This window comes from Haliotis rubra, unplaced genomic scaffold (assembly GCF_003918875.1).
Source record: "Haliotis rubra isolate DU_JTF1 unplaced genomic scaffold, ASM391887v1 Scf1160, whole genome shotgun sequence".
In the NCBI taxonomy this organism is placed as follows: domain Eukaryota; kingdom Metazoa; phylum Mollusca; class Gastropoda; order Lepetellida; family Haliotidae; genus Haliotis; species Haliotis rubra.
Window position 1 is genome coordinate 47,319 of NW_025765071.1, and position 26,018 is coordinate 73,336.

The 26,018-nt window shown below is 41.2% G+C and overlaps 1 protein-coding gene across 1 annotated transcript; it reads right to left on the reverse strand.

Annotated features, from left to right (window-relative positions):
* Window positions 1–425: 425 nt before the first annotated feature.
* On the reverse strand, window positions 426–17,099 carry LOC124256338. The gene is made up of 4 exons (XM_046690328.1): window positions 17,020–17,099; window positions 2,171–2,510; window positions 1,428–1,622; window positions 426–1,166 (listed from the first exon to the last, which is right to left on the reverse strand). Exons 2-4 carry the CDS (start codon window positions 2,505–2,507, stop codon window positions 958–960), a joined length of 741 nt encoding a protein of 246 aa, XP_046546284.1. The 5' UTR covers window positions 2,508–2,510; window positions 17,020–17,099; the 3' UTR covers window positions 426–957.
* Between the last annotated feature and the right edge of the window lie 8,919 nt (window positions 17,100–26,018).

The following is a 26,018-nucleotide window of genomic DNA, read 5'->3' on the forward strand; positions in this document are numbered from 1 at the left end:
TATTACTCCAGCAAATGTATACAATATCAACAAAACTACAATAAAATGTTTACCTTTATTAAACCAAAAGTTAAATTACATGTAAGTGTCTGCGGTGCTTATTTAGTAAGTGACATTTCGACAAATGGGTGTCCGCACCCTAACCTTTAGCAGCTCTAAAAAGCTGTTTGTTAGATCTGGCAACAGTGCTAATGACTAACATGAAATGAAGTGTGACTCATATGTATCATGAAATGCATGTAAGTTGCAAATAACTGACTATGTGGATAATTAAACATGTACATTGTAAGCTGAATAATGTTGAAATATCGACGCGATTCCCGATAACTACTATTCACTCCGGAGTCTCAAGAATGGAAAGGACCTTGAATTAGCGTTAATTTGTTTGCATCAGCTTATGTTACATTATATTACCCTCATGAACGGTTCAAACTCGATTATGTATGTGACTACCTGAAATAGCAGCAGTATCATAGGATGTGGCGTAAAACACCCTATCGTCACATCATTGATTTAAATATATGTTTGCCTAAACGTTGTCGTACCCAAGCTTCAGTGTTAAACGCGGTCACAATCATGTGTGGCACACGTTAATGATCGGGGAAATACCCCTTTTGGTTCAAGTTAACAAGTTCATATGCACTTAATGGACGTCCTCAGACACAAATATGTTTTTGTATTGGACAAACATGTATGTGCACCAATTTATACCCTTGAAAAAGACAACATTCCATAAACTAAAACGTTTTACCATTTGTAAATGAAACCTTTCTATGTAGCACGTCAAAAAGAACAAAATATGAACTAAATAAACATAATACATGGTAATTCTATATAGCACGCAACAATATAACAATATTTAAATAGTACGACTGTGTTATTGTCTCGCAACGTCCCCTTTGTACCTCACAATATCTCAAAATGTAAATGTGATTGCGTGTACGGGCATATCAGAATTTACAGAGGTATCTCACAGACAGCTCTACTTCCCTGGGTGCACCTTCTGTTTGACAATTCACCATGGTATAATTTAACACAGATCTGGTCTGCCTTTTCACTGGGTTGGTTAGAGCCCCACTTCCAGACGTAAGTAGACCCATCCAGCCAGGTAAACACGTTGTTTTCAAGTCTCTGCATTCCAACCCAGAGAGTTCCTGGTACATCATCTGCAAGGATAAAAATATCGGTGAGCATATGGGCCACCTCTGCCACCAATAACCGAAGCGAGGAAATATTATTGAAGGAGTATTGATGAATAAAGTATGTACCATACATTTCGGGCCTGAATACCCGTGCCAGGTATGTCTTCCATTTTAGACTATGACTGTAAGCACCTTCTTGGCCTACAGTTGTGAGTGTTTTCCCTTTTGGTACTTCCCTTTTGTCACAGGTTCAACACTGTTAACCGAAGGACGATTCACACTAACCATGCCTCTGGAGTGACGCCATGAACTCCTGCTTCTCCTGGCTGTTAAGGACGACAAGGCGGCCGCCTTCACTTTGACACAGAGAAGTCAGGATCCACGAGGAGCCGCCTTCTGGAGTTATCTTGTAACACAACCGGGGAGACACGACGGACGTGTACCCCAAAGATACAGGACATGGGTCTGGATCAGGAAGCGCTGAAAGTGAATAGGTTCGTTTCTATATCGTGTTTGTTTGTTTTTCATGTGTGTAAAAGAACACTTCAGATGTTCGCTAAGAGGTGTTACTTAATGTAGGCTTTACTCCAGAATCTCTGGTGTACAGCGTGTTCCACCAGTAAATACAATCGATGACATGTATAAAGTGGTCACACGATCAGAACGTATTTAAGTGAATCCTTTCACTGTCTGGATTAAAATCGATTAAAAATCCAAAATTAAAACAATGTATCTGTCATTATTACTCAGACTATCCAAATATTTCTGTTTCCAGGGTAACACATTTAACTGATATACGTGTAAGCATTTTATGGTGATACACATTTAGCAAACTGACAGCAGTGGTCGTAGCTGTATTACGCAGTATTGCAAATACACAAAACTTTATTGCTGGCCGTTTTGAAGCCACTGTCTCCTGGGGACGATTGCCAGTAATTGCACATAAGTACCTTAAATCCACCAGGGATTTAAGTCCGTAATGGCTTAGAGTGTGTTCAGTGTATATATTTGAAATATGATGAGCTTACCTCCTGCCTTGATGAAGTGCTTGGATCCAGGAACAGATTCCCCAGAGGACGTGAGAGAAGATCTGTACATGCTGCACGTGCCATTGTGGTAGGTGAGAGCTGTACAGAGTTCGTCCCGGGCACAGAGACCAATACAGGTCTCTTGATGAAGAAGCGCCTGTGTCCTCCAAGAATATTCTCTTGCCATTACATTGTCTAGTGTCACCTGTCTGTCAAAGCGTTGCCAGTAACTGCAATTTCCTGCATACACGACTTCGATGAATGTAATGACCAGACACAGCCCAACGTTCATCTTGCTTCGGTGGGATGCGGCACCTACTGTGATATGTATTGACATCTGCTGCCAATGTAATTAGATATGTACGATATTATTCCGGTTCATTCACAATAGAACTGTGTTGTCTCCAAAACGTTTCTGAATAATTCAAACACAGTGCAATTTGTTCAAACACTTCGAATTGATATGGAATGCTTATCATTGTTAAATCACAATGGAATACACGTTCCATGAACTGGAAATGTATTGTTCAACCTGTAGATTAAGGAAGCTACCTAAAAACTGTTAAGCCCTTTATGCCTCATAAGCAACGGTCGGTTTTTCAGTCCTGTTGTCGTCCAGTATTTACCTTTCTTCTGTCATTTTCCTCTTTGGGTAAATCATGAACCATGTTTACCAATCAACTTATTCAACATTGCCCGAAGACACTAGTCAGTGTTAAAGTCACCTGCATCACATGTTAAAACTTTTCGTTACCTCCCCACACTGAATGATTACTTGGAATGTTTTGCAGACCATTGTGACGTCACAATCACATGCTATCTCCCATCTTTCTGCGTCTGAAACTATTGAACTTCATTTTCTACAAGCAAAACATACGTTTACAAACCAACGTGTGTCTCATCCCTTATCGATAACAGCGTTAGACTACTTACATTGGTATATTTGACATTGATTAAGATAATTGGAAACACCTTTGCTCCCTGTTATTTATGCATTACAAAGTGCAAGGAATCATTAACCAACAGCAATCACATGCATGAGTAACCTCAACCTGTGCACAGAAACACGTGGCACCAGGAAGACGCTCCCTGTCGTCTCTCAAATCATCGACCAGGTGACCTTAGCACTAAACTTAAATCCCATGAAGGATGAGGACTATTTTTATGGATATACAACTTCTTTATTCTGTATAGGCGACGTTTCGACATAGATTCTAATGTCGTTGTCAAGCACTTGCTTGACAACGACATGAGAATCTATGTCGAAACGTCGCCTCATCCTTCATCTACCCAATTTCTAGAATGCCAATCAAAGAAACTTAAATCCCATGTACAACAAATACTGATCCTAATTTCAATTTACCATGTTTGGAAGGTTAGGTCTGTCAGCACCCGTGGGATTAGCTAAAGTGTACAATAACTGAGACCTGCATTACTTAGGCTTTAATCTCACATTAGGTAAGTGTGCCTAGATTGGAATAGAAAAATGGCAAGTATCTTTTAATCCCAATAAGATAGAGTCAATGCGCAACCAACTCCAATGTCGAATCTAACAATGAATGGTAATATCATTAATTCCGTTCAAAGCTTTAAACATTTAGATCTTATACGTCAGCATGATTGCTCTAGGGGATAGTTGTACCATACAGCCAGCAGATATACTTGAAAAGCTCAGTTTTGATGCTCTAATAACCTATACCTATAAGAAACTTGACTAATTGTCACCCGTCGTGTCGTAGAAGATACGTTCATAAAATGACTTTGCTTTACAAAATGGTCAATAACACTAAGCCAAGTTATCTTAGGAACCTGTAACCACAGCGATGTTAGAATCGATGATTCAAATCTTCAGACTGTAAATCTGTAAATTATGCGAGGTCCTTTCTTCAAGATACTGTTAAATTATGGAATTCATTACCGGCCGAACATAAAGAATCGCCGTGCCTATCGAGATTAATAAAAATGTAATTTTAATCGATTCTAACAGCTTCGCTCATTCTGACTTAAATTTAGGTTGCAGATTATGTCAAATAATACATAGTTTTAAACAATATTTATTCTTGTACTCAAGTCATGTACAGTGGAATTCAGAAACAGGGTTACCCCTATATTAATATCTCTCCCCAAATGAATACATATTAAACAGGATATTTACATGATAAATTATTATACATTCATGTAGAAGAAACACTGTGACATATTATCACGTAAAACATTTGCTTAGTGATATAAACTAATGAACAGATCGAAATATTTGTGTATTGACATGATTAGATAGGTTCTTATTGTCAAATATTAGTGTGACCATTTTCATGGAAGTAGCTTACATGACCAATATCTGCATAATTTGCCCATATAAATAGGTGATGATGTGCATCCTCATGCGCATGACCACACGAACATCGTGAACCATTGGCAATAAATCTATCTAGTTTATGACCATTTGAGTTGCTGCATCCCAATCTAATACGACAATGTAAAATATGGTTATTTCTCAATCCCTATAATCATACATCATAGATCGTAGAGATCTTAATGCGCACAATTATGAAATCTCCAACATCATCTTGCTCTTGTGGTCATAACTATGAAGACTGTGTTCATTATTTCCAAATTTTGTATTGTTATACTAAGGGTTTGACCTAAAATCATTTTTGTTTGGAAACCAAAACTGTTCCTCAATAGTAAACAAAGAACCTTTAATTTTAGTTCACTCGTTTTATATTCCAAATTGATCCCAAATAATTTGTTTATATGACATATACTGTTGAACAATGACTTGCGTTATTTCTCGTTTTTTTGCAACATTTATATCATATCATTCACATTGTACATTCATCATGACATGTTTACTCATCTATTGTATCCCCGGAACGGTATTCATGTAAGCGTGTGCTTGTTTACCAATCCGGTTCCTTTCATTGGAAACAAATATGTTTAAATCAGATTGGAAAATTTGAAATTCACGGACTCCTTCTGGTGGTTGATGTTTTGTATTTCTTTAGCACTTCGCAAGTTTATACGTGTTTTCTATATACGTTGCAATTAATTAGTTTCACCATGCTCACGCTGTCAGAGAATAGCGCTTAGGACCCCGTTGTCTAGCATTCAGGACCACCCTCGGCAAACGTCATGGCTAAATACATTAAACATGACACTTATTGTTTCCCTGCCTCGCGCTTATCGTTAAGGAGTTAGGCACAATGTCAATGCTGGTCCGTTTCAATACACATGCTGGTGCCTTTATTCAGCAAGTGATCAGCTAGTTAATGGTTATCTAGCTAAGAACTGCATATACTGGGATGAACAAACACAATGTGAACAAATAACCATGAAAAACAGCTGATAGGAGTGACGTTTGGAAGAGTGATGATAGTTTTAAGGACGATGCTTGTAACACAAACCGTGTGTGGTTACAATGTGTTGTTATAGTGTGTCGTTATAGTGTGTAGTTTCAGTGTGTTGTAATAGTGTGTAGTTACAGCACGTTGTTATAGCGTGTCGTTACAGTGTGTGGTTGCAATGATATGAGTTTATTAACAGTATACGAGATACAGCGTATAACATAATGAAACCCCTGAAATATATAATATACATGTGACTAAAGAAAACGTAATCGTAATATATATCCTAAGAATACATATTTTGCAGGCAGTGATAGTACATCTACATTTTAGATGCAATCAATTTTTGAAATTTTATTTGTGAAGGAAATGTATAGTAATATGCCGGAATAATAGAGTATCTAACACCATCATAAAATTGACATACTAAACAAAAGTGATATTCTCATTCTATGTGCCTAACTACACACAAAGGACACAACGTGTATTTTTTACTTAAACTTGTTTTCCCACCTTTTTTCATTAATACCTTATGACTAGAGCAGCGGAGAGATGAAAGGGAAACACGATAAACTTTCACAGGTGGTTTAAACATAGCTTACTACATTCAAAAAGAAAGAAACAGATTGGCAGACAAGCCTAAATGGCTTATATCAATGCCGCTCCATAATACATGTGGAGGTTCACATTTATGCGTAATGTTGTAAATAATAGGTGTAACAAGTTATGTCTGAATCTCTGTGGCTATAGCTAGTGGTTAAAGCGTTCGCTCGTCACGCCGATGACCCGGGTTCGATTCCCCACATGGGTACAATGTGTGAAGCCAATTTCCGGTGTCCCCCGCCGTGATATTGCTGGAATATTGCTGATAGCGGCGTAAAACTAAAGTCAGTCACTGTGGCTATAGTGTTGCAGTATGCTGTTACAGAGTGTTGTGATGTATTCTAAAACAGTTTTCATTTTTTTTCAAATGAGAGACATTTCCATCACTTCAACGCTAAGACGTCTGATTGAGAGTTTGCCAGGTTTGCACAATGTGTCTTTGCAACCATGATTTTGTTCGTGTTTTACTTGAAAGTTCGACCAATTTAAAGGTTAATAAATTTGTCATAACAGTATTCCACTGTGCGTTGTCTTGGTGACAGAAGGAAGCCTCAAAATGTACATGTTGTAGGGTTAAGTGAGTGAGTGAGTCGCATTCATTTCAGCCATATCAATCAATCTTTATTCACTACTCAAAGACTCCAGGCCTATAGTACAATATATAGTAGTACAATATAGAACAGTTTTATCTATGATATTGTTATTATGTTTTCATACAGTTATGACGTTCAGACGATGCCTCAAATTGTTGTAGGTCTAAGACGTTTACCGCTTTGGTGAAATCCACGAGCACAGGTGGGGTAGTGACAAACAAACCTCGGGTTCGAATTCACGATCGGAGGTTTCGGATTGAGTTGAGTTGATTTGGGCTTCACGTCACACGAGCAATATTCCAGCCATATATTGACGAGATCAAGTCTGAATTCACAAACATTTTAAATCCAAAGTCCAAATGAGTTTTATGTTAAAACATATATAGTCATTACATTAGTATTTAAAAACAGAAAATGTCATAGCACTAAATTCAAAAGCAAGCTAATTGGTCATTCACATTAAATAGTTACAATTTACGATACAGGGCCCCGTTCCACAAAGCGATCGTAGCGCTAAGACTGTCGTCAGTCTATGTTAAAGTATGGGAGTTACGACTGTCGTAGCGCTACGATCGCTTTGAGGAACGGGGCCCAGGTCAACTTCCCTCGGGTAGTTAACAATGAGATGGCTGCTCACGCGGGAAAACAGACCTTTCAGGTTTCTCGCATCATAATGTGAGTCCCTTGCAGCTGAATAGTCCGCACAGTCAAGCAGTATATGCTTGATGGTGAACACTTTATGGCAAGAGACACACATGGGAAGTCCATCCCCATCCGTTTTCAGCAAAGAGTCGTGAATAAACCGACTGTGGCCAATACGACATCGTCGTAAAATTACCTCATCAGGTCTTGACTGACAACCCATGTAGGTATAACCCGGTTCGCACAAGGGACACCTCAGACAGCACAGTCACCCCTGAACCCGACTATTTTCATCAACGCAGTCTTCCATCACATTATAGAATGTATCTTAGATGATATTGTAATTGGTTTCTAGGTGGGTTTAAGAACAGTCAAGTCGTTGCTATATAACCAGAGGACATGTATACTGTCGCCATGTCACCCGAGTGGGTATGTTTAGTTTTACGCAGTGAGTGAGTGAGTTATTATTAACGTCACAGCGGCAATATCTCAGCCATATCGTGACGAAAACAATTAAGTTTATATCAATATAAATAATAAATTGAGAAAATAAGAACCTGTCATCGAAGGACACAAAACTACTAGAATAGCACAGCTCTTAAATTAAAACTAGTACGCTATCATAAAAATATATCACTATAGACAACATACATTATAAAACCGGACTATGGATCACCAACAACTGATCACCGTTACTAGGGACCATGGGGACTTACAGTATTTTGGCTACCTGCATGGACCCTAGCTGGATTTACACCATCTCTTCATCCACTGGCGAATGTAGAGAAATGTAGCCATTATTTAAAACAACAATTATTCTACGATTAAATTTATGTAGGTCGAAATTGACTTTGAAAGTTTTTGGACTTACGTATCTTCTCAGGAGGACAATAATTTTACAATGCTTCAAACTCCTTCAAGGATACAGCCTCTGACCATCAGTTTTACGCAGCGTTTAGCAATATTCCAGCGACATCATGGCGGGGTACACCAGAAATGGACTTCACATATTGAACCAACATTAGGACCACTGTTATTTCTGATATACATAAATGATCTCGTAGATGATATAGACTGAAATATTAGACTATTCCCTGTTGATACGTCACTCAATGTTGCTATAGATGATCGAAGTGTATCAGCTATGCTTTTAAACAACGATGTAGTAAACATATCACGATGTGCTAAAATGTTAAGATTAATAAAAAAAACCCAGAAACGATACAATTTAGCGAGATACGTTAACTGTGTTTAAAACCCCATTTATCAATACAAGGAGTCAGTACTCTCAGTCGAATATATTGTCCCACAGCTATTCGCCTCTCATGTTACCAGTTCCTCACCCAACAAGTTCTTGTTCCTTTCCTCGTTCCTTGCTGCACCAACTCACTGTACTCACGCTCTGCCTCCAATAAAAAATGCAGGATACCAGCATACAACCTGTTGACAGCTGCAAACTTGTTCTTGTTTCACAGGTAGAAGTCTCTATCCAACATGACGAACGTGTTAAAAACGCATGTATCTATACCCTACTTTGTCTTATCGCACTGCACACGGTGTTGACGTAGTAGGAACAGCGTGAGAACTATCAACGAGTAGAACGTAATGAGAACGCATTGCAAACTTTTAGAACCTCTGCAGAACTTTTAGAACTTCTGCAGAACAATTCATTTTGTTTTGAACATATTTGCACGGAATATCAACTAACTAAGTATGTGATACAGTCGAGTTAAGTCTGTCTGCGAATGGAGTGGACGGGGAGGAAACTGTGTCCAAACGTATCGCAATTGCGTCAGTAAGATTGAAGTACGGCAATTCTTTTCGTAGTACGGTAATTCCGTTCGTAGTACGGCGATCTCGTTTTTAGTACGTTGTCACTCCGTCCCATTTAAGAACGAGGAGATAGTAGTTAAACGTTCTGAAGCACCCTTCCGTCCCTACTCCGACCGATCCCGTCCGCAAAGTTCTTATACAGACTGTAAGCAGGTGCCACTAAGTCCAGTCCGTTCGCACACAGTTTGAACCCGATCCGAAAATGTTCCAAGAACGTCCTGAGAACGAGTTTGGTGTGATGGGGGTATTAAGTGAGTGGGTGAGTGAGTGAGTGAGTTAATATTTATCGTCACATCGGCAATATTTCAGCCATATAGTGACGAGAACAGTTAATTATCAGTAAAGATAAATAATATTAGGAGCTATAAAACTGTTTACGATGAACAGTAAAACTACTAGTGTATCACAGATAGAGATATAAAACTAGCATGTAACTAAAACATATACTATAATGCAAGACAATACAATATAAACACGGGTTATAGATCACCAGCAACTGAAGGTAGATCACTATACTAGAGACCATGGGGACTTACAGTACTTTGGCAGTGATGGGGATATTAAATCAAGTCACATTGAACCCATGTGGGAATCGAACCCGGGTCTTCAGCGTGGCGAGCGCCACCCCCTCGCCCCCATGTGGCCGAAAGACGTGCACATGCGTGTTAGTTGATTAGACCCTACTTTGATGTTTTCACGTGGACAACTGACTTGCCTATGCATGTGTTTGTGATGCGGGCTGCTGGTTGGACAAGATACTTTTCGCGAAATTTGGTCATGTTACTCAGGAGATACATTCAGGATACAAGCAGAGTGAGTGAGTGAGTTATTATTTAACGTCACATCGGCAATATTTCAGCCATATCGTGACGAGAACATTTTGGATACAAGCAGAATTGCAAATTTAAATCGGCTTTTTACAGACATCTCTTTATCTGATGAGATGTAGTCTCTTCTTTCCACTCCATTCTTTAGTATGCTATTAGGGAGTGAGTGAATTAAAATTTAACGTCACCTGGGCAATATTTCAGCCATATAGTGACGATAGCATGCTATTAGCTATTAACAGTAACTGGTTTAATCACCAGTTTGTTGATTCATCCTTTTTTCTTAAAAGTTGGTTTGAGTATGGAATCACTGAAAGTAAAGACCTCTGTTAATCTGTCGGTCGGGCATCTTTCTTTTAATGAGTTCAAGAACAGATATCCAGTTAGAGGAACATTTCTAGACTACAATAAACTTTTGAAAAATATCCCTGTCTCATGGAGACATACAGTCAATAATTCCATTAATGAGACTCAAAATCTGGGTATTAATGACATAGTGTATGAACTTATTATACCTTCAAAAGGTTGTAGAAGGTTCTATGACAAATTGATTAAAACATGTGAGCTACCTGATGTGTGTTACAAGTGGGAAAGTATGACTCAGATTACATTGCCTTGGAGTATTGTTTTTACAAACTATAGAAAGTGTACTCGGGATGTTAAGTTATTGGATTTCCAATTTAGATTCATCCACAAGATTATATATACTAAAGAAGAATTGTTGAAAATGAAATTGATTGACAAAAATATTTGTACATTTTGCAAATCAGAACCAGAAGATATGATCCATGTTTTTGTATCGTGTGAACATGTACATATGTTCTGGAGTGAACTAAGGATTTTTATTAAAAACACTTTTAGCATTGACATTGTACTCTCAGATTTCACAATCCTGTTGGGACTTAACACTGGCTATGATTTTATTAACATTATTCTCGCTGGGAAACGATTCATGTATGTCTCAGGTATAAACAACAGACGGCTGCAAATGTCAGAAAATAATACAGAATATTGTATTTGTCGAAAAATATATAGCTAGGAAAAACAACAGGATTAACAAATTTCACCAAAAAATGGCCTAATAGCTTTATTTCGAACTTTGAAAATCTGCAAGTCTCTGGGCCAATACATAATCAGCTCCAACATGCCTAAGGCCCATGAGTTTGCTGCTGGAGTTTGCTTTCTATACCCATCCTTTCAAACTTTGAAATTAGTAACTCTTTGTTGTCATTGATAACCAGGTTTTAACATCATATAAATATCCTATAATAATTATAATAATAATAATAATAAGAAGAAGAAGAAGAAGAAGAAGAAGAAGAAGAAGAAGAAGAAGAAGATGAGTGAGTGAGTGAGTTAAAATTTAACGTCACATCGGCAATATTTCAGCCATATCGTGACGAGAACAATTAATTTTCTACATAGTAAGTAAACTGTAAAAACCTGTCAACGAAAGAAGAAGAAGAAGAAGAATGATAATAATATTAATTACTCAACATGCAGGTAACCCATGAGTTTGTCGCTGGAGTCATGTACTCCCCGACTTTTGTACCTATACTTTCACACTCTGAAAATGTGTAACTTGTTGTTGCCAATGTATAACCAGCTCCAAGTGCCTTACCCATGGAGTTTGCAACTGGAGTAGTGTACTCCCTGATTTGTATACCTATATTATCACACTTTGAAAATTTGAACTCTTTGTTGCTGATGTATAACCAGCTCTTACATGCCTGTAACCCAGAGAGTCTGTAGCTGGAGTGATGCACTCCCTGACTTTGTGTACCTATGTTTCCACACTTCGAAATTGGTAAATCTTTGTTGCTGATGTATAACTAGCTAGAACTAGCCTGTAACCCATGGAGTCTGTGGGTGGAGTGGTGCACTCCCTGACTTTGTGTACCTATGTTTCCACACTTCGAAATTGGTAAATCTTTGTTGCTGATGTATAACTAGCTCGAGCATCCCTGTAAGCCACGAAGTTTGCTGCTGGAGTCGTGCACTCCCTGACTTTGTATACTAGTAACTATATTGTCTTATTTTGAAAACTTGTAACTCTTTGTTGCCAATATGTAACCAGCCCTAACATGGAGTTGTGTACTCCCTGTCTTTGTATACCTATCTGAAATGAATAAAAATATTTAATAAAACAAAAAGACTATTAGCAGTAACTGTCGATAATAGGGAGGCGTGGGAATTACGCACAATGTTCAATATTTACATGCATTCACATTCAATTAAGATGTTTTATTTGTACCTAGCCTCTAAGTGCATGTCATGGCCTTCACATGTTTGCACCAACAATATAATAATCAATATGAGCTATTTCCGCAGACCATCGCTCGTCTTTAGTGCATTAATTAACCGTATTTTGCAAATACCTCAAAAACATGTTGCAGCAATAGTGAAACAAGTAAGTATCAAATAAACGTCAAGCCATACAACGCTTATAGACTACCATGCTCTTTATGATTTAAAATGTTAAGGGGGGACGGTAGGGTAGCCTAATGGTTAAAGCGTTGGCTCGTCACGCCGAAGACCCGGGTTCGAATCCCCACATGGGCACAATGTCTGAAGCCCATTTCTGGTGTCCCCCGCCGTGATGTTGCTGGAATATTGCTAAAAGCGGCGTAAAACCAATCTCAGTCAGTCAGTCAGTTAAGTGGTGATTCATAGGTGTCGCACTGGACACTCTCATTACACTCATTGATTTATACGGAAGGGAGAGGACCCACCTCAATGTATTCCGTGTCACAGTCCTTTAACTATTAATCACATTCTGTTGGATTGTGTTCAAATTTGGCAATTAACAGCATCCAAGACCGTACATGAGGTGGATGACTTTCAGTAACATCACGTCAAAACCGAGAGATGTGCGCAACCATTTGCAGGATCGCTTAACCAGAGCAACGGAATAGCACGTCAGACCTTTGGGACAGACCCATTAGTGCCGATATAGTGCGTCGACGTTAGCGAGGAAGAAACCTCTGTTTTCACAAACCATATCATGGAATCGACCTCACCTATCGTCAACGCCCAAACCGACTGCAATGGGCAACTCAGCATAAAATTTGGCGTTATCGACAATGGAGAACTCTTCTATTTTTCTTATGAAAGCCGATATTGTGTTTCGACAGCCGATGGCAGAGAGTATGGGAGAAGGCGTATGGAACAGTTTTCCAATTAGTGTATTGTTGAAAGAGACTCGTGGGGTGGTCCAAGCATCATGGTGTGGGGTGCAATCGGTCTGAACCAGAGAGTTGGCCCTGTGGTGTTCCCGAATGCCGTTCCAGGACGAGGAATTGGCGTAACTTGACCAAGTCATAAGACCCCACATTGTACCACATTTTTGGACGTCACAGAAATCACATCTTCCATCAAGACGCATCTTTCCACACTGCCAGGACAACACTGGACGTCCTAAAACAACTTGGTATCCAAACCCTACAATGGCCTGCACTCAGTCCGGATTTAAGTCCAATAGAACACGTTTGGGACGAGATTCAAAGAAGACCTAATTATCTCCAACGGGCATTTCGCAGAATATGGAACAAAGTCCCTACGGATTTGCATTCCTGGTGACGAAAGAATCACGGTCAAGCATGTCCTGCGTGACTGCATTGATTTTTCCATCACAAGGAATACATAGTTCAATGTCAAAACTGTAAGGGATCTTTTTAAAGTTAATTATCATTTAATAACTGCATTCAAAAAGAAATACATTGTTGCCTTAAGTTTGACATATGTTTTGTAAATAGATATATGTTTTATAAGTGGTAATTTAGAATATCAGCTGAGACTGTTAGTGGCTGTATCTTCAAGGGGGCTGGTTTAAGGTACTCTAAAATTATTGTCCTGAGAGGGTACGTAAGTCCAAAGCCATCAAAGGAAATTTAAACTGACCAGATTTTTTAAACGTAGTATTTTCGTGATTTTGAATGATGGCTAAATTTTCCTACAGTCGTCATCGGCTGAAGGGATGGTGTAAATCCAGGTAGGGCCCATGCAGGTAGCAAAGGTACTGTAAGTCCCCATGGTCCCTAGTATGATGATCTACCTTCAGTTGCTGGCGATCTACAGCCTGGTATTATATTGTGTTGTCCTCCATAGTTCAAATGTTTTAGATTTAATGACTGGTTTTACGTTTCTATCGGTGATAATCTAGTTATTTTACTGTCCTTACTGTTTTTGTAATTTAATTCCATTTATTATAAATGTATAACCTTTTCAGTCACGATATGGCTGAAATATTGCCGATGTGACTAAACAGCCTGGTTATTATATCGTCTTCAGTAGTTGAACGTTTTAGACTGAATTACTAGTTTTAAATATATATCTGTGACAATCTAGTTGTTTCATTGTCCTTCGTTGACAGGTGTTTATTATCTGCTTTCAACTATTATACATCTATAACATGATTTAGTCATGACATGGCTGAAATACTGGGTCACTATAGTATTAAGTATATTTAGCAAAGTGTTCACTTCGATTATCAATAAAAGATTGATTTTGTTGGGGGAAGCAATGGATAATATAAATGAATCACAGACAGGCTTCAGACAGGGGTATACTACTATTGATAACTTGTTCATGCTACAGAGTGTTGTGCAAAGATAAGTATCCAAGAGGGTAAACTCTAGACACTATTTGTTGGTTTCTCTAAAGCTTTTGATTCTGTACAAAGCTGTAAGTTATGGGATTTATTTAAAACAGGTGGTTTGAGTAGTAAAATGACAAACGTATTAAGCAACATTTATATAGAATGTGAAAGCTTGTGTTGGGAATAAAAATGAACTATCAGAATCTTTTGATGTACAAATTGTCGTTAGACAAGGCTGTGTACTCAGTCCTTTTTTATTATCCTTCTTTATCAATGAATTAGCAATGAAATTGAAATTAATTGCAGAGATGGTACTTAGTACATCCAAATGTGTTCCAGCTTTTTCCTTTATTGTTTGCAGGTAACAATGCTCTCATGTCAAGTACAATTGTTGGTCTCCAGAAGCAAATTAATGAATTAGAATATTATTGTGAACAATCTAAACTGAATCTGAATGTGAATATGAATAAATGAAAAGTAATTATTTTCATGAAAGAAGGTAAATTGTCTCGACATGAAAAATGGTATCATAAAGGCAATCAGATTGAATCAACAACCTCGTATAAATACCTAGGTGTTTTATTACTAATCACCTTTCCTGGTCAAACCAAGCAAGGTACGCACCTATTCAAGCTCAGACGGTGTTGAAAATCCTCGTTTACCAAAGAAATGTTATGAAGTGGTGATTTTATATGATAGAAATAGACACACAAATTGGCTAACGAATTTAAAGAATCTTTTGTTTTAATCACATGTGGTATGAACAAAATGTTGAGTTTCCCTCAAGGTTTATTAGTTTATTTACGCAAAGATTGAAAGATATATACCAACAAAACTGGCTTGAAAAACTTTCCCTTTCTACGAGATGTGATTACTATTCATCTTTTAAACCATACATATATACTGAACATTATCTAGCATGTCTCGCTAAAAATAATGAGTAAGTTTAGCACGATTTCGCTTCTTATCACATGATTTGTTGATTGAAAAGGGTAGATTTATGAAGATAAAAAGAGAAGAAAGACTAAAGACACATTTTATTCCTTATTAAACTGCAACAACCATGATAACCAGAATGCTGCTATGTTGATATATCACGCTATGAAACGCTATGGAAGATTAATAACCATCGAGCATAGTCTGAACGTCATAATTGTATGAAAACATAATATCAATATCATAGATAAAACTGTTCGAAATTGTACCACTATATATTGTACTATAGGCCTGTGGCTTTTGAGTATTGAATAACGATTTATTGATATGGCTGAAATATTGTCGATGCGACTTAAAATCTTAACTAAGTCACTCACTCACTCACCAAAGCAGTAAACGACGTCAATTTATTAACCATTAAACTGGACGAAGCTTCAAGTAAAACACGAACAAAATAACGCACACATTGTGCAAACCTGGCACATTCTTAACCAGACATCTTTGCGTTGAAGTGATGGAAATGTCGCTCATTTGAAAATATTGAGAACTGTAATAAGAATCTATGAGTACGTTTGCAAAATCTGAAATTTGTTTGGCCACCGTTTGTGTGCATATTCCCGATCACATTCGCTTGTACGTCATCCGATCACTACAGTCTGTAACAGCATAATGTAACACTATAACCACACTATAACTACACAGTAACAACACCTTGTAACAACACACTGTAGCGACACACTGTAATGACACATTGTAACCACACATCGTAACAATACACTATTTGGACACTACATCACAGCACACTGTAAGGACACACTGTGACATAAGGTTACAAGCCACTTCCTTAAAAGTCTGTCATAACTCTTCCAAACGTCACTCCTATCAACTGTTTTTCACTCTTGTTTGTTCACATTGTGCTTGTTGATCTCAGTATATGCAGTTCTTAGTTAGGTAACCATTACCTAGTTGATCACTTGCTGAATAACGGTATCAGCATGTGTATCGAAACGGGTTGGCATTGACATCATGCCTAACTCCTTAACGACAGGCGCGAGGCAGGTAAGCAATAAGCACCATGTTTAAGGTATTTAGCTATGACGTTTCCCGATGGTGGCGAAACGCTCAGTCAACCAAACAAAGGTGTCCTTAATGTTGTTCTCTGACTGCGCGTAGCACGGGGAAACTAATAAAGTACAAAGTATATACAAACACGTATACTGAGTTTAGATTTACGCCGCTTTTAGCAATATTCCAGCTATATCACGGCGGGGGACACCAGAAATGGGCTTAACACATTGTGCCCATGTGGGGAATCGAACCCGGGTCTTCGGCGTGACGAGCCAACGCTTTAACCACTAGGCTACCCCACCGCCCCACAAACACGTATAAACTTATAAAGTGCTAGACAAATACAACACATCAACCATCATAAGGAGAGCGTGAATTACAAATATTCCAATCTAGGCGTACTAACCTAATGTGGGAGAAAAGCCAGAAGGACTGCAGGTCTCAGATGTTGCACACAGTAGTGAAGCCTCGAGCACAGGTGCTGACAAACCTAAACTACATTACATGGTTAGCATCAATATTTGTTGTACATGGGAATTAAGTTCAGTATTAAGGCCACCTGGTCGATAATTTGAGAAACGATCCTGAGCGTCTTCCTTGTCCCACGTTAAGTTTTCACATACAGGTGATTGCTGTTGGTAATTGCCAGAACATTGATTCCCTATAGTTTGTAATTATAAATAACAAAGAGCAAATGTGTTTCCAAATATCTTAATAAACGACAAATAATGCAATTTTAATAGTCGAATGCTTTTATCGATAAGGGATGACATATGATCACTTATAGAATATTGATATCTAAACAGTTGACAAGTTTAATGTGATAACCCAGAAGCGTGTGACCAATTACGTATGTTTTGCTTGAAGACAATAAAGCTTCAGGTGAAGAAAGATGGGAAATAGCATTTAACTTGCTACGTCAAAATGGTCTGCAAAACATTCCAAGCAAACATTCAGTGTTGGGAGGTATCGAAAAGTTTTAACATGTGATGCATGTGGCTTAAACACTGACTGGTGTCTTCGGGCAATGTGGAATTATTTGATTGGTAAACATGGTTAATGATTTACCCAAAGAGGAAAATGACAGAAGAAAGGTAAATACTGGACGACAATAGGAATGAAAAACCGACCGTTGCTAAACTTTTCACTTTTTGCTAAAACTGCGCTTAGCCACTTCTAAATCAAAATACCTACCCATATGATATTGTATTTAAACGACTGTATGTTCTATATATCATTCTGTATGATTTTCGAAAATAAACAATTCTGTTCTGTTCTGTTCTGTTCTGCTAATGAGGCATCAAGGGCTTAACAGTTTTTAGGGAGCTTCCTTGCTCTACAGGTTGAACAATACCTTTCCAGTTCACGGAAAGTGTATTTCATTGTGATTGAATCAATTCGAAGTGTTTGAACAAATTTGCACTGCGTTTGCATTAAATTCAGAAACGTTTTGGAGACATCACACTTCTGTTGTGAATGAACCTGAATAATCTCCTACACATATGATTGCATTGGCAGCAGGTGTCAATACATATCACAGTAGGGGCCGCGTCCCACTGAAGCAAGATGAACATTGTGCTGCATCTGGTCATTGCATTCATCCCAGTCGTGTATGCAGGAAATTGCAGTTACTGGCAACGCTTTGACAGACAGGTGACACTAAACAATGTAAAGGCAAGATAATATCCCTGGAGGAAACAGGCGCTTCTTCATCAAGATACCTGTATTTGCCTCTGTACCCAGGACGAACTCTGTTCAACTCTCACCTACCACAGTGGCACGTGCACCATGTACAGATCTTCTCTCACGTTCTCTGGGGAATCTGTTCCTGGATCAAAGCACTTCATCAAGGCAGGAGGTAAGCTCATAATATTTGAAATGAAAACACTGAGTAGTATATACAATGATTGTCCGAGATCAATTCCAAGAAAGGTCGCTGTAAAGCTTTATTTCATAGATAAAGCTTTTGTCAGGCCCTTAGACCTCGCCGCCATTGTATATACTACTTTTGAATGCCCAGTTAACTTCCCGGCCACACGTGACACTATTGTGTCACTATGACCGCGAACTAGCACTTTCCTGATCATGTGATAGCTCTATGTCATGTTGACAGGATACCATTAAGATTACCCGACAAGGTAAGTGTTAAATATTTTGCTTGGGGGGTAACATTGTGCTGTACGGTATGACTAATAATTCCTCTCTAACGAAACCTCTCCCTGGCCCATCTCTCAAGTAGTACAAGTTTGGCTCGTCAGCTTTGATGTCCACTTTATCTATGTTGTAAGTTTTGACTGACCATATCGGATCGGTGGCTCGTTTCCGAGTGTCCTCTTCATGTTCCCCCGGCTGGTAGAGGTACCTCACGAGGGCCCTATCGGGTATCTGTTTCTCCTTCCCACGCGATGGTGCAGCCGACTCAGCCACCACTGATTTCAGTTTGATAGTGTCGGCTGGTTTCTTGCCGGTGAGCCGAGTGGTTTCGTGGTTGATAGCCGACACCACTTGAGGTAGCCGCGCTGCCCATTCCGTCGATCGTTTTCCCGGGTTGGCCATCTCTCTCGCATACTTATGCCCGAATAAGCGCTCGGCCAAAGTCCTTTTGAATCTCTCAACTATGGCTTGACTGCGATGAGCCCCGGCAGCGCCACGACTGACCTGGACGCCGTGCTTGGCTAGCACGGCGATGATTTTGGCGCTGGTGCGTATGATGGGGATTACGATGACACCTCATTCATGGGCGACACTGTTAGCAATGAACTTTTAAAATCAACCGTCGACGATCATTACAACGCGTGGAAGTCAGATAGAAACTACGTCGATCCGTTGGGGCTAGACTATTCCAAGTTTAACATCGATAAGAAGGGCACACTGCGATTGAAAGCTCATCCGGGAGATCGATCTTGTGAATAAGCGCACGAGAAAACCGCTTGCCTTGTCTACGCTAGTCAGTCGTTATGGTGGGCAACTGATCCGTGATGAACAAGGCTTCATAGATTACAGTGGCGCACGGCCTAAGCTTCCCCTTAAGGTTGTCCAAGATCTGCAAAACATCAGGGCCGAACTCAGCGGTGAAGGTGATGCCAAAGAAACATCAAAATATTGGCCACGTACCATGACAAACCCTTGCCTGGTTTAGAATTTCCTGTTCGAGAACTGCGAGGCCTAGACGAAGCCTTGAAATGTGTACGCGGAGAACTCGTGAACAACATGGGGAAACTGAACGAAATCGATGAGCATATCGCTGGCGAGAAAATAAAACTCACCGAAACGGAAGACGAGTCTCTGAAAACCATCATCGAAAAACGATTGCGCAACTTGCAAGATGAGAGACGGACTCGGTTGGAATCCGCTTCCTCGAACCGGGAACAGCTTCGATCCCAGATCAGCCGCGTGAGGGAAACCATCGATCGAGTCCTAAATGAAGACACCACGTTGGCCAACAGGATCCGAATCCTCTTCCGAGAGCAAGGGACTACTATCGCCAGCATTCTTACTGCATTGGGCTTCATCATATCAACCCTGGTCGTGTTGCTGACGCCTGCCGGCGGCTTCGCAGGTGGTGGTTCACCAGGTGGTACACCCACTGGTGGCGTCCGAGACTGGATAAAAAAACACCTGAAATCCCTCGGGGAGGCCCTGGCTAAACTCGCTGGTAAGGCCGCCGAAGCCCTGCCCGGCATCCTGGGTAGCATCGTCTCGTGGCTGCTGAGCCCGCTGTCGAAAATTGTCACATGGCTCAGCCAAAACCTGTGGGCAGCCATCGTCAACGTGGTAGGGCTGGTGTACGTAGCGGCTAAGGAATTTTTAACCAAATGAGACCCAACCCGACCGCGATCCCCCACCACCAGTGCTGTTTTACGGTCGATGTGCTGCTGATTGGACGGCTGCTGTTGGGGTGTGGGGTGAACCCTGGGCTCTTGGGGTGGCGCCACTATACCAGTTTCACCGGTCGTGGGTGGTGTTACGTGGGGGACGTTGACATCGGGGTTGACACCCAACTTTTGGCCTGCCTTGGCTACGACAATTTTGTTGTTATAGCCCACCACTTTGTTGATTCTCAGTCGCATGTCGCTCGGAGCCATGTACAGTCCCATATCGAACACGTAGTCGACTTTCGACCGGGCATATTCCAACACGTCTTGGTATCGTCGGATGGCGCCTGGTATATCGACCGGGGCGGAGATGGCATCCTCGACGTTGGACAGGAACTGTTTCTGAGCGTCACAAGCAGTCCCCTTACCGAGGATGTTGGAACGCGTTTGATTCTGAGCACCCAGCACGGCCCACACGTACATTTGAATCGAGTCGTTCAAGCGTTCGATGCTGGCACAAGTAAACCCTTTTGGCGTGTCCAGCATGAACTTTTCCCAGTCATCCGCAGGCCCCTGCTCGAACCTCCAGACTCGGTAATCCTTGCTGTTGTCGAAAGCCATGTAAAGGTCATCCCACTCGTTTGTTGTGATATGATCCTACTTGTACCCCCATCTTTTCGCTGGCTTCCACGAGGGGCATATTGTGAACGATGGGGATACCCAACCCATGGTTCGGTCCCGGCAAACGCCAATCCGTCTTCGGGTTTAGTTCGAATTCGTTGCAAACGCATTCGTAGGCCCGTCGATCGTACGGGTTGTTTACTGCGTCCCATGCTTTGTCCTGTGGGAGCGGAGCACTGATCTCTTTGAGGATACGTCTGACCTGGCAGTACACGTGAAACGTGAACACAGACTGACTCAGTGGTCCCCGTCGAGTGTTGGTCAATGTCAAGCCACACCCAGTCGTCGCACACCAGACGGCGAAGATGAGTTGATTCTGCCAGAACTGCATAGGGTTGTTGAACGAGGCGTGGACTACCTTAGCGTTAGTCACCGAAAACCTATACCTGTCAAACACATCTATGAACTGGGCTCCGAAATACAGCCCATCAGCGACCACGATCTTCATGTGCATTTTTAAAGTATTATATAATGAGTATATATACTCTAACATGTACGTAACACTTCCAGGAATAACGAGCGGTGGGTCCATTCAGCTGATGCACGCGATCGATAACATGTCGGGCCAACTCGAAGTCGCACTCTGCGATATCACCTACCTACCACGATGGACTAACATCAACGCCAGCAACAACAAGCTGTTCGTCAGTGGCGCCCGCAACCAGATAACTGACAGTTACTACAGCGTGTGCTCGCTAAGCGACGAGGTCTTCAAACCCTTGGGAGCCGAACTCAAGATGAACGACTCAAACGGCACAGTGGTGTTAACCAACAACGGAATAAACCCCTTGAGGCTCGGCCGACCATTGGCGAGGACACTCAGGATGTCGCTGGACGAGATAAAACCCACAACTACCGCCACAGGCACGAAGTTACCCGACTTAGTACCGTACCGAGAGCTGTGCATTCATCTCGGTCAGTTGAGCACAACGGACAACATTCAAGGTGGGCACCCTTCCACGATACTGAGAACCGTACCGGTGAAAACGGAGAAATACAACGACGGTAGAACCGAGTCGTTTTCACCCTGAGTTGATAATATCGGTGTTAGATATAAAGCATAATCCTGTTAATATAGGACACCTCAGCATAACGCTGCACATAAAATGACTAGCGCTCAAGGTCCCAGAAGGAGGTTGAAAAAAGCGTCAATGCGGGTATCTCCGACCTCGGGGACACACGTGGATTCGACGACCCCAGAGTAGATGGTAAATTCTACGCCTTGCAACTGAAAAACAACATTGACAAACGCGTTGAAGTCCCCTCCATCGGTGGAACCCTAGGTGATATAGTAGATACCTCAGGAGCGGCCCCTCAACACTCGGTTCGACCTAGTCCGCATCGGTGATGATAGATGGGCGGTATCTCAATCGTTCGGAGGCAAACTGTTCGACTTAGAAGATGTTGAGAGCACGACCTTCGCCCGAAACAAGCAGTATACCCTCGTCTTCACCGATGACGACAAGTTGGTGTTGTTACCCTCTCGAGTAGATTGGTTTCTCAACATTAGGCTCGGCTCCCCCTACGTGTTCACGGAAAACAAAGACAACTACCTAAACAAAGTCGTGAACAACGGAACCCTGCTCGTGGCTTACATCCCGACGCAGAGACGTAGCGAAGTCATCAGCCCAGTCTCGAGTGCTACAGCCCACATGCTATCGAGTAAACCTTAAGTGCAAGACGGGGCATTGCAGTTGGTGTCTGAATTCGATGGCATGGTCAACATCCTGGCGAGCCTACCGGCGAACTCCACGCTGGTCATCCAAGTCTACCTAGGGGAACCATCGCAGGATGAAGTCGAAATCGTGAAGGGGATCAAAATCCGGTTGGGGAAACGGCACCAGTATCAGGTTTGCACTGTTTACGTGCGGGTGGGTGTCGACTCCCACACCAGTCTGCAGGGGGTCACCGTGACCGTGGAAGACACGATATCACTCACCAAGATCTTCCTACCCGAGAACATACACTTCATGGGGGTGAAGTGCACCCCTGAGAAATTATCAGAAAAACAATTGGAAACTATCTCGTAATAGTATTATAGCAATGTCCAATCGTCATCGGCCCAATGCCACACTTAACGATCTAGGAGACACGGAGGGATTCGATCTGCCCGGCGAGGAAGACGCCTTGTCCGTCCTACGCTTAAAAGATAACGTGTATAGGCGGGCGGCAAGGGCCAATCATCTACCCAACATCACACTCGGGGTTCTAGGAGGCACAAGGGGGTTCGATCAGCCTGGCGTGGACGGCACCTCGTACACCCTGCACTTAAGAGACGGTGTGTACGTGCGGGTGCCTCTGGGAGACGACTTTATAGAGCCCGGATGGTTGAGCAACATGACCCTCACCTTACCTTACATCTCTTTAAGTGGACATGGATATGTCACCGAAATTAGAAACAATGGTATCTTAATCGGGTCTTTCATTACGGAAAAGGGGACTATAGAACATCATCTAATACCAGATCGCACGGGTAACATGATAAATGGTATATTTAACACAGAGTTAAGGTTTGACGTACCCGATTCCCAATTGGATATGAACCCGGACTCCACACTCATCATAGAAGCCCAGCTAAGAAATAATAATCCTTCTAGAGGACATCAATTTTTACCCGGGGTGACATTACACAATGGCACCATGGGCATTTACGAACGTTTCCGTATCACCATACACCGGCGGGGGGCGACAGGGGATTTAATAGTCTCCTTCGTATCCCCCATAGGGGCTCATGTAGTCATAGATTTACCCATTAAACTCTCACCTATTTCCCTGCACGATAAGCTAAACCTTATAAGTTTCAAATATATTGAACAGGTAGTAAACCTCCCATACAATTAAAAAGTATCTCATATAATATATTATACACAGGATTGGCCTGTGCCCAGTCGTAGAAGAAGTCGCGAAGACCCTGGAAACCGTAGACGGGTTCCACTTGAGGCAGTTATGTGATGTAAAATGCCAACTAGAACAAGACCGCGACATGCGAAAAGCACTATGTAAGAAGTACCATAGAGCTTTCAATATCGTGGACGGGGCTGATACTGTCCTTACGACAACCATCATGGGACTAGGGGCGGCAGGTGTTGGGTTGTTAGCCACCATCGTGGCCGCACCTATAGTGCTAGGCATTGAAATAACAGCTGGGGTGGTAGGGGTGGCAGGGTTGGTGTTTAAGTTTGCATCCCGCAGACTGCATCGTAAGGCATTGAAACACGACGAGATCAGGGTTCTGGCCGAAGCAAAGCTGAACACGGTAAGTGAGCGTATTTCCACAGCACTCACTGACAGTAAGATCTCAGAGAAGGAAATTCGTTCAATCCTCTCTGAACTCGACAAATATCGTAAGATGAAACAAGAAATCCGGTCCAAGTCTCGTAAGTCTGCTATCAGCGCAAAGACGAGAAAAAAAAGTACATAGAACAGGGGGTAGGAAAAGCCCAGCAAGCCTTCATTACGAACACCAAAGAGATCATAGGCGATTCACATTAAACTGTTTCCTCGAGGTCAACACGACATAGTGTCACGTGATCAGGAAAGTGCTAGTTTGCGGTCATAGTGACACTATTGTGTAACGTGTGGCCGGGAAGTTAACTGGGGATTCAAAAGTAGTATATACAATGGCGGCGAGGTTTTAGGGCCTGACAAAAGCTTTATTTATGAAATAAAGCTTTACAGCGACTTTTCTTGGAATTGATCTCGGACAATCATTGTATATACTACTACACTGAACACTCTCTAAGCCATTACTGACATAAATCCCTGGTGAAACTAAGGTACGAATGTGCAATTACTGGCAATCGTCCCCTGGAGACAATGGCTTCAAAACGACAAGAGATAAAGTTTTGTGTGTTTTCAATACTGCGTAATACTGCTACGACTATTGCTGTCAGCTTGCTCAATGTGTATCACCATAAAATGCTTACAAATAAATCAGGGAAATGTGTTACCCTGGAGAAACAGAAATATTTAGTCTGAGTAATAAGGACATATACATTGTTTTAATTTTGGATCTTAAATCGATTTTAATCCAGACAGTGAAAGGATTCACTTTAATAAGTTCTGATCGTGTGGTCACTTTATCGTCATCGATGGTAGTTAGTGGTTAAATACGCTGTACACAAGAGATTGTCAGCAACGCGCGATAATTGGTTTAAAACCCGATTTCATCGTACTATATGTTCTTAATGGTACCGTGAATATATATTTATCACCATTTGCATGCACCCATTTAATACAAGTAACACCAGCATTCTGGAGACCCAGCGAATATCTTAAGTGTTCTTTTAGACATATTAATATTATATGAAAAACAAACAAACACGATATAGAAACGAACCTATTCACTTTCAGCGCCTCCTGATCCAGACCCATGTCTTGTATCTACGGGCTACACGTCTTTCGTGTCTCCGCGGTTGTGTTACAAGATGACCCCAAACGGCGGCTCCTCATAGAGCCTGAGTTCTCTGTGTCAAAGTGAAGGCGGCCGCCTGGTCGTCCTCAACAGTCAGGAGAAGCAGGAGTTCATGGCTTTACTCCAGAGGCACGGTCAGTGTATACTGTTTTTTTTAATCGTAGTGTGAAACCTGAGAGAAAACGGAAATACCAAAACGGAAACCACTCACAAATACATCAACCTAATGTCAGGAAGTGATGTAAATATTACATGGTAGACACACAAGGCATTGGTCTACACTCCCAAATGTATTTTACATACTTGATTCTTCAATACTCCTTCAATATTATTTCTTCACTTCGGTTATTGGTGGCAGAGGTGGCCCATATGCTCAATGGGGTTTGTATCATTGCAGATAATGTACCAGGAACTCTCTGGCTTGGAATGCAGAGACTTGAAAACAGCGTGTTTACCTGGCAGGATGGGTCCACTTATGTCTGGATATGGGGCTCA